This window comes from Rattus norvegicus, chromosome 7 (assembly GCF_021556685.1).
Source record: "Rattus norvegicus strain SHRSP/BbbUtx chromosome 7, alternate assembly SHRSP_T2T, whole genome shotgun sequence".
Lineage (NCBI taxonomy): Eukaryota > Metazoa > Chordata > Mammalia > Rodentia > Muridae > Rattus > Rattus norvegicus.
Window position 1 is genome coordinate 140559631 of NC_141540.1, and position 16910 is coordinate 140576540.

Genomic DNA, 16910 nt, shown 5'->3' on the forward strand with positions numbered 1-16910 from the left:
AAACACACATGCACACACACACGCACACAAACACACATGCACACACACACATACACACACATACACACACACACGCACACAAACACAGAGGCACACAGAGACACACACACATGCACACACACACACACACACACATAAACACAAACACAGAGGCACACAGACACACACAGAGGCACACACACAGAGAGGCACACAGAGACACACACACATACACACACATACACACACATACACACAAACACACATGCACACACATACACGCACACACACACAGAGGCACACACACACAGAGGCACACAGAGGCACACACATACACACACATACACGCACACATGCACACACATACACACACACACGCACACAAACACAGAGGCACACAGAGACACACACACATGCACACACATACACACACACACATGCACACAAACACAGAGGCACACAGAGACACACACAGAGGCACACAGAGAGGCACACAGAGACACACACACATACACACACATACACACACATACACACAAACACACATGCACACACATACACGCACACACACACAGAGGCACACACACACAGAGGCACACACATACACACACATACACACAAACACACATGCACACACATACACGCACACACACACAGAGGCACACACACACAGAGGCACACACATACACACACACATACACACACACATGCACACACATACACACACACACACGCACACAAACACAGAGGCACACAGAGACACACACACATGCACACACACACACACAAACACAAACACAGAGGCACACAGAGACACACACAGAGGCACACACACACAGAGGCACACAGAGACACACACACATACACACACATACACACACATACACACAAACACATGCACACATATACACGCACACACACACAGAGGCACACACACAGAGGCACACAGAGGCACACACATACACACACACATGAACACACATACACACACACACGCACACAAACACAGAGGCACACAGAGACACACACAGAGGCACACACACAGAGGCACACAGAGGCACACACATACACACATACACACACATACACATACATGCACACACATACACGCACACACACACAGAGGCACACAGAGGCATACACACACACACATACACACACACAAACACAGAGGCACACAGAGACACACACAGAGGCACACAGAGGCACACACACATACACACACACATGCACACAAACACAGAGGCACACAGAGACACACACAGAGGCACACACACACAGAGGCACACAGAGGCACACACACATACACACACACATACACACGCACACAAACACAGAGACATACACAGAGGCACACACACACAGAGGCACACAGAGACACACACACATACACACGCACACAAACACAGAGACACACACAGAGGCACACACACACAGAGGCACACAGAGGCACACAGAGGCACACACATACACACACATACACACACACATGCACACACACACGCACACACACACACAGGGGCACACACATCTGCAACAGATTTATTTCTCATTCCATTCCTTTTTACTATTTTTTTACACATGGGCACTCAAGAATACTCTTTGCCGGGGTTGGAGATTTAGCTCAGCGGTAGAGCGCTTGCCTAGCAAGCGCAAGGCCCTGGGTTCGGTCCCCAGCTCCAAAAAAAAAAAAAAAAAAAAAAAAAAAAAAAAAAAAAAAAAAAGAATGCTCTTTGCCAAGGGGAGAAAAGATGAGCTATTTGAAGGCTTCGTGGAATGTCCCAGGGCTTGGCCTGACCCACCTGACAAGCCCTCCTTCCCTGTCAGCTGATGGTGACATGCCTCGTGTGGACTCCTAAATATTTTCTGTAAAACCATCAATCAAATGCACTAGCTTTTACCAATAAGACAGTATGCACTAGGGGCTTTTAGTCAGGAAGGTAGGACTTTTTTTTCCCCTAGAATTAAGAGAAGACAAGAAAGAAGGGAAAGAGGGAAGGAAATTAGGCTCTGGGTGATTAACAAAGCAAGGTTTCCTATCTCATCTACTGTTATTTTCAGGAAAATTCTTTTCTCTCTCTCTGAAGCTCAAGCCTCCCTGAACTTATGGTGACCCTCCTGCCTAAGTCTTTTTTTTTTTTTTTTTTTTTCTTTTTTTCGGAGCTGGGGACCGAACCCAGGGCCTTGCGATTGCTAGGCAAGCGCTCTACCACTGAGCCAAATCCCCAACCCCCTGCCTAAGTCTTGAGATTGCCAGGGGGTTACAGGCACAAGTCACCATATGTTAAAAGCAGTGTATGTGTGTAATCCCAGTACAAGGACGGACAACAGGTGGATCACTGCAGCCTGGTGGCCAGCTAGCCTGACAGTTAGTTGAGCTCCAGGTCCAGTGAGATCATCAAAAGACCTGGTCTCAAAAAGATTGAAAAAAAAAAAAAGGTGGATGAGACAGGGTTTTTCTGTGCAGTCCTGGCTGTCCTAGAACTCACTCTGTAGACCAGGCTGGCCTTGAACTCAGAAATCTGCCTGCCTCGGCTTCCCTTGGGTATGTAACCACCACACCTCACTTTTTTTGTTGTTGTTTTTTTTTTTTTCAAGAGAGGATCACACTATGTAGCTCTGGCTGTCCTGGAACTTGCACTGTAGACCAGGCTAGCCTTGAACTCAAAGAGACAGACACTCGTGCCTCTGCCTCCAGAGTACTAGGATTAAAGTTGTGAGCCATGGGAGGCTACACCTGGCAAAGTTGATCCTCAAGCCTGGTGTTGTGGTGCATGCCCATAACCCCAGCTTCTGGGAGGTAGAGACAGGAGGATCAGGAGTTTGAGAACAGATTCTGAGAACAGCCTGGGCTACATGAGCACCTGTCTCCTCCCCACAGAGAAGCGGACTCAGCGCAGTAGGAAGAATCCATACTTCACTCCTATCTTTTCACCCGGACCTTCCTTCAGACTCTTATAGTTCCTAAAAACCAAGCAAGGAGAAAGAGCAGGGTTTAGGGAGAAATGGGATTTTGCTGACCTATGTATAGAAACTGTGAGGTATAAATCTCTTAACTTCTCAAAGTATTAAGTGATAGAAATTTTCTCCTGAGCAAAATGGTTTGTTCATATAAGAAACGCACATAGGAGGGTACGCTGGCCAGTTTTGTGTCAACTTGACACAGGCTAGAGTCATTTGAGATAAGGGACTCTCCACTGAGAAAATGCCCTAACCAGATTGACCTGTGGGAAGCCTGGGGTGCGTTTTCTTCACTGTTGATTGATGGGGGGAGGGCCCAGCTCACTGTGGGCGGGGCCATCCCTGGGTTCTATAAGAAAGCAGGCTGAGCAAGCCATGGGGAGCAAGTCAGTGAGCTGCACCCTTCCATGGCCTCTGCATCAGGTCCTGCCTGCAGGTTCCTGCCCTGACTCCCCTCAGTGATGGACATTTCCTGGAAGTATAAGCTGAAACAAACCCTTTCTTCTCCAGGTTGCTTTTGGTCCTGGTGTTTTATCACAGCCGTAGAAACCCTAATGAAGACAGAGAAGCACTTATATGCATACACAGTATGTCTCTATATTTTCTATATCATCAAGTGTTTTATAAAAATTGTATTAGCCTTACAAATAAGCAGAGAGAGAAAGAAAGAGAGAGAGAGAGAGAGAGTGAAAGGAGTGATATTTCATATCTAACAAGCTAATTCAGTAGTTAAAAATGGGGCTGGAGAAACAGCACAGTAGTAAGAGCTTTCCCTGCTCTTCCAGAGGACCCAGGTTCTGTTGCCAGCAGCCACACGGTGACTCACACTCATCCACAACTCTAGTTCCAAGGATTCCGATGCCTCCTTCTGACCTCCACGGACACCAGGCACCCGTGTGGTGCACACAAAGGCAAAACAGGCATACACATAAAATTTAAGAATACTTAAGCCTCCCACAAGACCAACAACCGGTGAGGCTTTCAGGATGATGTGCTTGGGCGGTCCTCGTTTTGAAGTAGCCGAGAGTATGTAAGAAAAACGCCCAGAGGAGTGTTTCTTCTAAATATGGTATATATCATGGAATACAGCCCAAAGAAATTACTCAAGACAAGACATCTCTGCCAAGATGCTCAGAGCTAGAAATGAATCTAATTATTGGGAAGTGATGACGCAGCATAATGAGACACGTCCCCATAAAAGGGGAAACGCATGAACCGGAAGATACACACTTGGGTCTCTGGAACAAAGACTAAACCAAGATAAAGTAAAATAAGAGAAAGGCCGCAAAGCAGGGAGGTAAGCAGTGACTAAAACCCACATATAAAACCCAGACATGGGCTGGAGAGATGGCCCAGTGGTTAGGAGCACTGACTGCTCTTCCAGAGGTCCTGAGTTCAGTTCCCAGCAACCACATGGTGGCTCATAACCATCTGTAATGGGATCTGCTGCCCTCTTCTGGTGTGTCTGAAGACAACGACAGTGCACTCATATACATGAAATAAATAAATAAATCTTAAAAAAAAAATACATGCTGGGCAGTGGTGGTGCACGCCTGTAATCCTAGCACTCAGGAGGTAGAGGCAAGAGGATCTCTGTGAGTTCAAGGTCATCCTGGTCTACAGAGTGAATTCCTGGACAGCCAGGGCTACATAGAGAAACCGTGTCTCGAAAACCTCCCCAAACAAACAAACTAGCAAACAAACAACAAACAAACCAAACAGACATTCAGTGGGATGGGAAACAGAGAGCTCATGTGTGCGGAACTGTGTGAGCACTGGTTGGAAGCAGGAAGCAGCTAGTTTGCATGAGCCAGTTAGAAGGGACGCCTGACCTCTGGATGATACACCAACAACAGCCATTTAGGGCAAGAAACCGAGAAACATCAGGACTCCTCAAGAGGCAGCTTTATATCCAGATCCTTTATTATCTCATAAAGGACGGAAGGGTCATGGGAAACCATTAATCACAAACTTTGATTTATATGGATGTCTTTTATAGGACACGGTCAGCTATAGTGAGCAATCAGGTACAACGGTCCTGCACTTAACTACATGAACTAGAGGTGGCGTAATAAACCAGTTAACAGTCAGGTGAATCGGTGGGTGTATGAAAGCAGGTGTGGTAATATACACCAATCATCCCAGCACTTGGGAGGAGGCAGGAGGATAAGGAGGCCAGCCTGGGCTACATGCAACCCTGCCACAAACCAAACCAAACCAAACCCTGGATTTGGCTCCTAGCACCCACACAGTGGTTCACAACCATCCATAACTTCAGTTCCAGGGAATATGGTGCCCTCTTCTGGTCTCTGTGGGCATGCACACGGTACACAGACACGCACAGAGGCAAAATCCACAGAAAAAAAAGAATCTAGTAGAATAAGCCCATCCCCACCCTCAAGGAGGCACAGATAAACACCATCGTCCTTTCCATGATCCTGCTTATTTTCAGACCGAGTCACACTATATAGGCCAGGCTCTAGGCAGGCCTCAAATTCATTTTGTAGCCCAGGCTAGCCTAAAATTCCCGAGCACTAGAATTGCAGGGTGAAAGTCTCATGATTTCATTTGTCAGTTGCTGTCACGGACTGACAGCTTCTGAGCTGTACTCACACAGTCTTTCTCAGACTTTCCAAAATACCCCAAACGTGTAGCTTCTGATCAAGGCCTTGTCTGTGTGCTAATGATGAAACATTGCCGTCGAGAATCACGATCTCATTGCAAACATTGGTTATTCTTCAACCCAAAAAAGACAAGCTTTCCTAACAGTTTAATTGAGATATTAGATAGACTAAACAGCCAGGTGCAGTGGTGCATATCTTGAACCCTAGCACTAGGGAGGCAGAGGCAGGAGGATCTCTGTGAGTCAGGGGCCAGCTTTAAAACTTTTAAAAGTAGCTGGTATTTCTTACACAGATAGTTATGTTTGCTCTGAAACTGCTATAAAACCAAGGGACAAAGGACTATTTAATCTAGGAAGTTAAGAAAGGCACACACGTGAATACCCAGACCCAAAAAGGCCCAGGCGAATCTCAGAACATACATTTTCCACTGAGTTTAGCCCTGAGGTTGCCCAATATCAACGCTGATCCTGCAGGATCTTTCTTTTTCTTTCCCAATCTCCTCTTCCTCCCTCTCCTTTCCTTCCTTCTTTATGCAAGGTCAGGGGAAGCCACACAGGGTGTCACACTGTAGCTTGGCGTGCCTCAACCCCCCAAGTGCTAAGATTATGGGCAGAAGCTATGGGTCTGTGTGCTAGGCTAAGGGTTGTTCTTTATAGGATGGGTTTAACGCCCCCACCCCCACTTTGACTATTTCTTTAAACAGGCTTGTCTTGACCCATCTCTCGCTAGACATTTATGAGAAAAGAGTCTCTCTCTCAGTCTTACACATAATCAGCATTTTTGTTTTCGGCCGTCCCAATCATTTCCTACCTTGGGCCAGTTCTGACACGCACGAGGCCCTCACACTGAATCCACATTGTGTGTGCTGCATGACATCAGCCGTCCCACCCGGCAGGGTCTGTAAGGAGTCTCACAATGCTGCTTTGAGCCACAACAAAGCCCCTTCCTCTCCATTTAGGACTTCTTACATTTTTTTCCTCCTGCCATTTAAAATTCTTCTTCCCATTTAAATAAAAAACTTTCTTTTCTTTTTCTTTTTTTTATTAAGACCATAAAGGGGAGGAGTTGGCAGGCCCAGGAAACTGAAAAAGTTGAGAGGGGAGTTTAAGAAAAGCCATAAAACTGCTTTGTGGTTACATCTCTCGCCAATCAGTTCCAGCGCTAAAACAGAGCTGAAGCACAAACTCAGAAGGGGGAAAAAAAGCCTAAAAGTTCTTCCCACAGTTCAAAGATGTGTCCAATCAAGACCTTTCCTGGGCAGGAAGGCGGCAGGCCAGGGACTTACTGGAAGGAACTGACAGCCCCAGCCCTGACATAACCCAGGATTCCAGAATGAATTATCTATTTTCTTTATCTCAGAAGGAATGCATCGCACTACGGCTACACGATGCAGGGATTGGGGGCCAGATAAGTTAGCAGAAGAAAAGACAGTTTTCCCATGCTGTCGGAACCTCGATGAAATGACGGCTTCGCTATCCATCGGGTCTGTCTACCTCATCTCGAGGGTCCTCGTTCCGCACACCACACCAGATACGTAGGAAAGTCTGAGCAAACTGGAAAACCTGACCAGTTCTGCAGCCCCTGGGGTGCGCTGCAAGGCATGAGCATGGGCAGCTCGTTTTCTAGTTAAGTCATTCCCCCTGGGGACGTGGTGTGCAATCCACACGGAGGATCGGATTTCATTAGCAGATGCAGGAAAATACAACCCCGTGCATTAGCAAGTCAAAAAACTCCTGAAAGCTGTGCTAGCCAGGCCCTCAGCACTGGTTTTCCCTGGGAGAGGAGTTTAGCTGATAAAAACACATTTGTTGGGAGCCACAGATGAGCACGTTGAGAGACAACCAAGCCTTAGTCTCAATGCTCAACTCTGGCCTTAACCCTCAGCCTGCAGCTGCGTTCCGAGCAGACAGCGATTCAAGCAGCAATTTCACACACACACACCCCCCCCCAAGGCTGCAGATGACGAAAGACACAGGGAGACAAATTAAAAGACAAATTAAAAGGGTAGGTGTCTGAGAACACACAGTCCTATCTGTATCCAAACTCTTCAATCTTAGGTACCAACCTGAGCTAGACTTAACGTGAACCGGGATGGGACTCAAATCCCAGCATCCACAAACAGTCCATTTGAGACTTTTACTAATGCAACTCCAATCAAAAGACACACTGACCACATACTGACTGTTACAGCTGGCCAGACGCAGAAAGCCAGCCTCCCTTAGTACAGGTTTCCCCTGAAGTGAGCTCTACACCCGCCCGGGCTCTTACCTTGTTTTGGCTGTGTTCACCTTTCTCAAACATCATCTTTAGTCTGTTCAGTGGAACGTTGTATTTCTCTATTTTGCCTGAAGTTTCCGTGTTTTCGCTCATTTCGGGCTTCTCTGCTTCATGCCTGGAATCTCCCAGACAGTTTTCCATATTTTGGCTTTCCGTGGCCTGGGCTTTAAAATCGTGGCTGTCCTCTGAGCGGGGATACCGACACTGAGTAACAGCTTCCGGACGAGATCCAAATCTAGATCTGGGCTGGGTGTGCTCTTCCCGGTCAGCTCTGGCTCCAGGAGCAGCCTTGGCTGTCACTTCAGCAGGAGGGTGGTCCGCCGTGTGCCCACCGTCGCTGCTGCTGTTTGGCAGTGAGTCTGTGTGGGATTCCGCTCCCGCCACGGGGTTCTCCCACTTCTTCTTTAACACAGACAGGGTCCCTCTTCTAAAGTGCTGCGGGAGACTTTCAGTGTTCTAGAGGAAAAAGAAGTAAGTACCAGTTACAACTTGCCTGCTGCAACAGCCAAACATGCGCTTTGGTAAACCGAAAGTTAAAACTCCAAGCTGTGCCTGGTCCACCGCCGGCTCACACAGCTGTGAACAGTTACTGCCCTGCCACAAGGAGCGAGCATCCACCCAGGGCCCAGAGAGAGGAAGAGGGAAAAAGTCAGGAGCTGAAGCAGGAAGTGGTAAAACAGAATAGCCTTATAAGGACACAGTGAGCAGCAGACAGCCTAGATCTCGTGTAGTTACATTGGGAAGGAGAGACTTCTTTTCTCCCAAGACTCACCCAGAAACCAAGAAGAAAAGGCAGATGGCTAGGTACCGTCAACATTGTAACTATGTTTGAATGGAAATTTACCCAGGTATGCTACAAAAGTATAGGAATATGTAATGCTAGGAATTTTTTTCCTGATCAAAATAAAACAAACAAGACAAAGATACAGTAGCTATGCGATTCCAATTAGAATTATGGAGATCAGTGTCCAGGGACTGGACCTATCTATAAAATCCAGAGATTTACAGTTTTTGCCTGGGTAGCAATAGTATATAGCTGATAGAATTTACATGCACATAGACAGCTTTCTTCAAGGCTTGTGGGTCAAACCGGGACCTGGTTTCACGGCTGGCAAATGCTCTACCATTGAGCTGTATTCCCAGCCATCAGATTTTATTTCTGCATAACAATCTAGTCTTTCCTCCATTCTCCTCTCTAGTGTTTATCTATAGCTACTTTATAGCCATCTTGGAAAATGCACTATTTTATAGGTCCTTTGCTTGAGAAATACACAGGCCTCGTAAGAAAAGAGTTACCACCCACTTCAATACTAGGAGGACACACATTTACACGCACACCTAAGAGAACGGTTCACTTTCACTTGGGTCAAAAATGATACAATGGATTGGCGATCAACCAGCCAATTGCCGGGGACACCGCAGAATAATGGTGGGAACATGCTTGTCAAAGTAAAGTTAAGCATCCTGTGCTTTGAAAGTCCTAATCGAACCAAACGCCACGGACCGCTAGTACCTTCTTACTCCCCATCCCTGCTGCCTCTGACTCCTCAGGGTTCCAAGTGGGAAAGAAAGGACAAACAGCCCAGGACCGAAGAGGTCAGAGAATGAGGGGATTCGCAGCTATATTGGGAATTAGGTCTCTCGCTCCTTCTTTTCTGAACACACTAAGAGCCACTTCGCTGTGCAGCAGCGAGGCATGGAGACCCGATGGATCCTCAGATTTCAACCATGGCTAGAGGCTGCATGTACAGCTCAGAAATGGAGGAAACACAAAAGGCTCCGGCCAGGTCTGACTGCACAAATCCCGGTTTCCAGTTACTCTTTAGGAGGCTGTGGTGGGGGAATTGCTTGAGCCCAGGAGTTTAAGACTCACCAGCACAACACAGACCCCGTGTCAAAAATGAAAAAGAAGAAAAAGCATCCCCCAAAGCTAGAACTGCCAGCGGCACTGCTAGACCTCTGACCTTCCGCCACAGACTGGGTGAATCACCCAGGTCTCTGCCTTCACTTGCCTACTTGCCTACCTGGCCCACACAGGAGCCCTGATTGGCAGAGCTGCATCCACTTCGGTGACTGGACCCTACCTTTTCCAGACACACAGATCACTGTATTTTTTCTGAAAGATGCTTTTCAATTAAAAAAGAAAGCGAATGATAAGTCAGGAAGATCCCATTTTGAGCCAATATAATTATGAGCACAGGAAAGCAGGCCAGAGGTTATCCAGATGTTTACAGCTCATTCACCTATGTGCATGCATGTTTGCGAGTGTGCGCACAAGTGTATGTGCTCCTGGGTGGTGGCCAGAAGACAGCCTCAAGTGCCACTCCTCAGGTACTATCTAACTTTTGTTCTCTAAAGACAATCCCTCCCTCCCCTGGAACTCACTAAGAAGCCTGGGATACCGACCAATGGGCCTCAGGAATTGTTCTGTCTCCAGCAATCAGGGGGTTGAGATTGCAGGAGAGATCACACCTAATTGTTTTTTAAACAAGGGTTCCAGATCGAACTCCAATCCCCACTTCTGCAAGACTTTACTTTACTGAGCACTTTACTGAGCTGCCTCCCTAGAGATCCACTCATGGCTTTGCACTCTCCTTTTACAATAGATACGTGTTTATAATATGACCACCAGGAGGACAAAACTAAACTCGTTATCACCTTCGTAGCACAACAAACACTTCCACAGAGAATTAAATGAAAGTGATGGCTCCTGTTAGCAGTGTGAAAACTCATCTCTGCTTACGATGAGCAGAAAGGGGTTTCGGTGGTGGAATACCAGTCCTGTAGAGAGAGCCATCTTCAGAGAGAGTGTGCAGGCTCCTTTATTGAAAAGTGCTATCCCCTCCCTCTCCCCACTCCCCCCTCCTCCTTGAGACAGTTTTTCTGTGTATCCTTAGCTGACCTGGAACTTGCTATGTAGACCAGGCTGGCCTTGAACTCAGAAACCTAGCTGTCTCTGCCTCCCAAGTGCAGGGATTAAGTGTGAGCCACCTAAAAGTACTTCTTTATCGCCCCCTTTCAGAGCCTGTGTTCGTTACCTGCATTCAGATCCCCTCCAAAGCTTACTAGTGATATAGAGTTAATTGTTCCTCTAATGTACCAACGTCTTTCTTTCTTTCTTTCTTTTTTTTTTTTTTTTTTTGGGGTTCTTTTTTTCGGAGCTGGGGACCGAACCCAGGGCCTTGCGCTTCCTAGGTAAGCGCTCTACCACTGAGCTAAATCCCCAGCCCCACTTTCTTTCTTTCTTCCTTTCTTTCTTCCTTTCTTTCTTCCTTTCTTTCTTCCTTTCTTTCTTCCTTTCTTTCTTCCTTTCTTTCTTTCTTTCTTTCTTTCTTTCTTTCTTTCTTTCTTTCTTTCTTTCTTTCTTTTTGTGGTGGGTAAGCGTAAAAGAATATATCTGATAGTCAGAATGTAAAATCCGATGTGAGACTCCAACAGCCTCCGAATGGTCATTCTATCTGTGTAGCACTTCACTGAAACGTGCAGACTTGCGTCTGGTTAACCTCACTGTGTGTTATTCTTATTGGCTACTCTTTCAAGACTAGATTTAATTAAACAAGAAGGTGCTCCTGCTGGAAAGGAAGTGAAACAACTGCAAACACAGCCCTGGAGACGGACAGACGGAGGGTTCATCGTATGTTATTAGCTAACATGTGAGTCTGTATCTTAAGAAAGAGATAAAAAAAAATAACAAAAACAAAACCCAGAAAGCCAGGCACATTGATGCACATTTGTGAGCCCAGTGTTTGGGAGGCCAAACAGGGAGGTCCCTGGGGCTTGCTGGTCAGCTAGGCCAGCATAACTGGTGAGCGTCAGGTGGGTGGGGCCTCAGCAGAGGCAGCACCTAAGGTTGCTCTGGCCTTCACATGCATATGCATGTGTGCACATATACAAACATACATCTATACACACATACTTAGCCCGTCCCCCAATCAGAACACATAAAAGAAAATGGGCTCTTAAAGGTGCAACTTCAAGTGTGTTGAGACACAAAGGGGAAGCCTGAGGCAGTGTGGGCTGACATCATTAAAGACCCCACGCCCATAAACCATCTCTGGGAGTGAGACCCAGGCCACGGCAATATTCCACGTCTTTAGGACTAGAGGCGAGCTGAGATAGGGAAGAGAAGAGTTACACAACAGAAATTGTTAATAAAGCCAAAAATGAAAAGAACATTCGGCTGAGGGGCCTGGCTTGACCGTCGGTTAACTGTTTATATAGATAACCTACATCTTCCTTCTCTGTATTCTCTACAAGTAACGTGTCATTTGCATAAGCTACCCTCGTCCAGCCGTGTGACTTTGGACAAGTTTTCCGGTTTCTGTAAACGACTATAGAATATTTCTATAAACTATAAATTCTGTAGCTACCGTGCCCTTTAGACATGAGCCCTTGCTCATGTGTATGATAAAGCATTTGGCATCAGCTGGCTTCTGGAAATTAGTGACAGCATTATTATGAACACTGCCTGGCTTGGTAGCACAGGCCTGTAATCCCGGCTACTGAGGAGGGTCACACAGACAGTTACATAGGTCAACTTGGGCTGCAGAGGGACTTCAGACTAGCCCAGGTAAGCCAGCATGACCCTGTCTCAAACTAAAGAGGGATAAAAGGCCTGGGATGTAGCTGAGGAGACAGTGCTATCCCAGCATGTGTGAGGCCCTGGGTTAACCCCAGGACACTCACGCAAACAGGCAGTAATAAATAAATAAACAAAACATCATCCCGGCTCTCCATACTTAGGCTCAGCCACAGGGACAGGCCATCCTGCAAGCCCTGAGCCCAGGCTACAGTCTTTTCTTTCTACTCATTAGCTGCCACCATTCCCACCAAGGCTTTAGCCTTTGCTACAGCACTGGAATGTCACCAAGGTTCTACATTTTCAAGAGCCACAATGGTTGCCACACTTCCATAGCCTCCTTTCCATACCAGGGCCATACTACTCAGCAACTCTGAGACTTGGTGGGTGTGGCCACTTGAGTCCATATCATATAAGGAGATATAGATAGATATATACATATATATGTGTGTGTGTGTGTATATATATGTGTGTGTGTATATATATATACATATACACACATATGTGTGTGTGTGTGTGTGTGTGTGTGTGTATATATATATATATATATATATATATATATATATCCCTCCTGTGTGACCATCTGACCTTGAAGAGTCAGAACTCAATAATTTCCAAATATATAACCGCGGATAAATCTCTTTCCATTTTTCAAGAGATTGATTTATTTATTCTATATAAGTACACTGTGGCTGTCTTCAGACACACCAGAAGAGGGCATCAGATCCCATTACAGATGGTTGTGAGCCACCATGTGGTTGCTGGGAATTGAACTCAGGACCTCTGGAAGAACAGTCAGAGCTCTTAACCACTGAGCCATCTTTCTAGCCCCTTACCATTCTCACTTCCATGATCTTTCTCTTATTCCTTTCTTTTGGATAGCACCTTGCTGTGTAGACCTGGCTATTCTGGTACTTGCTGAGTAAACCAGACTGATCTTGAACCCACAGCAATCCTCAGTCATATACCAGCCTCTGAAGAACTAGGATTACAGGCCTGGGTCACCAAGCCTGCCTGCCCTTTTGTATCTTTCTTACCCACCTGCTTTATTATGTGTGTGGGTGTCCTGTCTGTGTGTATATCTGTGTACCACGTGTATGTAGTAGTCACAAAGGACAGAGGGCATTGGGTCCCCTGGAACTGGAGTTAGACATCCGTAAGCTACCATGGGGTACTGGGAATTGAACCTGGGTCCTCTGGAAGAGCAGCCTGTGGTCTTCACCACTGAGCCATCTCTCCCAGCTCTTGATTTACTTGTTTATCTTAAAGTACCTCACAGCTGGTGGCGATGGTGTGGTGGTGAACGCCTATAGTTCCAGTAGGAGTTCAGGGCTAATCCCCACTATACTGAGTTCAGAGACAATCTAGGCCACATGAAACCCTATATTAAGACACTAGAAAATTAAAGGAAGGAAGGAAGTCAGAGGAGAGAAAGGGAGATAGACCAGCCACATATGAAACAGACCCGGAGTTGATTTTTATCTCAATTAACAGCATTTTAATTGAATGGTATCTGGGCCGTTCTCACCACAATACTACTGGTATAGTACGATTCACGGTCATTTATTTTCTAAATCTTTACAGTTGTTTCTTTTCAGACAGCCTCAACCCATGGCTCGGGCTGCCTTGAACTCATGACGCAGCTGAGAATAACCCTGAACTTCTGATCCTCCTGCCTCCTCCCGAATGCTGGGACCACATCTCTCTACCATGCCGGCTGCCTCTGCATCCCCATGGCTGCCCTCAGCTGCTCTGCGTGCTTCTGCCTTTGCTCCCTGGCAGTTTAAGCTGGGTCACATCAGCCCTTCACAGATTTCCCCACAGCCCTTTTATCTTTGGGGCTAAAGCTGCAACCTCCCCTCCAAGGGCTCCAAGAGTAAGAAAAGAACTTACTCTTTCTAATCCTCGAATGTCCCGACATGACTTCTCCTTGGGACATTTACATGCATGGTTCTTTCTGTCCGAATCTTTCCTCTCCTTAGCTCATGACCTCAGATCTGGGTTACTTAAGTCCCAGAAGAGAGGGCCACACCTAAACTACCCTTTGCATCTTCTTCCTGTTGTTTTGGGCTAATAGTTGCTAAGCTAACTGACTCTGTGTGTGTGTGTGTGTGTGTGTGTGTGTGTGTGTGTACACATGCGCGTGCACACATGTGTGTATATCATTATTTCCTCCACTAGAATGAAAATGATCCTAAGGAGATGTAGTCTGTATTTTTTTTTAAAGATTTATTTTATTTATTCTATATAAGTACACTGTAGCTGTGTTCAGACACACCAGAAGAGGGCATCAGATCCCATTACAGATGGTTGCGAGCCACCATGTGGTTGCTGGGATTTGAACTCAGGACCTCTGGAAGAGCAGTCGGTGCTCTTAACCACTGAGCCATCTCTCCAGCCCAGTCTGTATTTTTAATGTCTAAAACAGTGCTTAGCACATAGTAGGTGTCCTATGTCATAGTAGGTATGAACTAGACGGGTAAAAGGAAACACGGAGGAAATGGGAAAATAGGCAGGCGAGAGAAGGCGAGAGAAGGCGAGAGCAGCAAGTGGCTGGGTGGCTAACGGTGCTTTTGTTTTTTCCCCTTTTGTTCTGTTTCTGTATTTTTGTTTTTTGATGGGGCTTTATATACTGCAGGGGAGGCTGGTTTAGAACTCATCATGTAGCCCAGGTAGGCCTCAAACTTGCAGCAATCCTCCTGCCTCAGCTTTCCGAGTGCTAGGATTATTGGCTTGCATCGCCTGCCCCCAAGTGCTTTTTTCCTGTTAAGGCACCAGGGAGCTCGGTTTTGAAATCACAGGAAGATTAAGCTGGAGACCCAGTTAATACCACTCTCCAAAGGGAGCAAGTGTTAGGTACCTGTCTAAGCTGCGCTCCTATGACACTAATCCTTTAGCGCTGAGGCCGGGAGACTTCTCTACCTGTGAGTTCGAAGTCAGCCTGGGTGCAGAGTGAGACTCCATCCTAGAAAAAGGAACAGGGTCTGGCCCAGCTGGAAGTTACAGAGGGGAGAGTAGACAGTGGACTGACAGGGAGATTGAGGGACCCTGCAGCTGACAAACTCGCTAACTAGACCGGGCCAGCCCCAAGCAAAGAACCCAGCAAATGGGCACAGCTGCGATTTCCTTTTAAACGCAAATGTTTCCATTTGGAGACAGGGTTGGCGGCACCTGCTCTCATTTGGTGGGCATTTCACTAACCATAGTAAGGCATTCGGCCCCCTGTCCTTTTCTTAGTGCAGAAAAGGGGGGTGGGGGGTGGGGCCCGTCCAAAAGTAAAACGCTGAAACTAGGATTCCCTGCATCTAAGCCAACTTCTCCCTGCAAATGGCTTGCACATCAGGCCAACTGGCACAAATGTCCAGCCTCAGCTGTCACGGAGCCCAAGCCCCACAGAGGGGCAGGTGGCTGAGCCACACAGACGGCTTAAGTTCCACGCACCCCGGGGGGCCTCTGAGTACTTACATTTTTCTTCCTTTCCATGTTTGCTTCTTCAGCTGCTTTCTGGTACCTTCAGAGAAGGGAGAGAAAAGACATCTTGGGGTTAAACTTTGCTTCTGCTCCTTTTGTTTTTAGAAACCTGTTTTGCACACCCGTTTCTGTCAGCTTTCATCTCTAACCAAGTCTCCCAGGTTGGAGGAGCAGAATCGTAGCGCCCATACTTGATGGGTCCCGGACAGTCACGTGCTCTGATAAAATATGATGATCCAGGAGGCTGAGGTCAAACGTGAGAAACCACTGCAGAGGGTACAGGCTGCAGGCGGAGCTGAGCTGCTGGAGTGCTTACCCAACACCACACAGCTCTGGGCTCCATCCCTGGCACCGTACAAACTAGATATGAGCCAGATGTCCTGGCAGGAGGGTTAAGTGTCCAAGGTCCTCCTCAGCTACACTGAGTTTGAGGCTAACCTGTACTACATGAGACCAAAACCAAAGCCTTCGGAATTAGTCAACTAAAAACAGCATTCCACGAATTCTATTGCACAGGGCCCCTCCTCCCACACACAGACAGTGACATCTCTGAGATCTTAGTTGCTGTTGGCATGTCTATGAGGTACTCCACCTGCAATGCCTGAACTTAGACCAAACTAAGGACTGATATGAGAGATACCGTTACTCCAGCTCATTTATGGGAACTTGATGGTATGAGGTTTCAGTTCTTTTTGAAGGGGGAGGTGTCTGCATGTGTGTAGAGGTTCACATACCCACCGGAGCATACACAGAGGATACAAAAGGACACGGGATGTCTTCATCTATTGCTTTCTGCCTTCCCCTGGGTACCCTGAACCCAGAATCAGTGATCTGGCGACCATCCTGTGTCTGTTCTTCCCAGCTCTGGGTTCACAGGTATATGGAGTCATGCTTGGCTTGCTTGCTTTGTTTGAGACAGGGACTCTCTGTGTATCCCTGGCTGGCCCAGAACTCTCCATGTAGACCAGACTGGCCCCGAACTCACAGAGACCCACTAGCCTCTGCTTCCTGAGTGTTCA

General features: G+C 46.9%; 1 protein-coding gene across 2 annotated transcripts in view; it reads right to left on the bottom strand.

Annotated features, from left to right (window-relative positions):
- The window catches only part of Lima1 (LIM domain and actin binding 1), a 100125-nt gene that overhangs the window by 32977 nt on the left and 50238 nt on the right, over nucleotides 1-16910 (bottom strand). For both annotated transcript variants that reach the window (XR_015623955.1, NM_001191615.3), the window contains 2 exon segments: nucleotides 15886-15931; nucleotides 7833-8297 (listed from right to left, as the gene is read on the bottom strand). Coding sequence is in view for 1 of the 2 variants with exons in the window: in NM_001191615.3 (NP_001178544.1) it covers nucleotides 7833-8297; nucleotides 15886-15931 (511 nt within the window). In the remaining variant the exon portion in view is untranslated.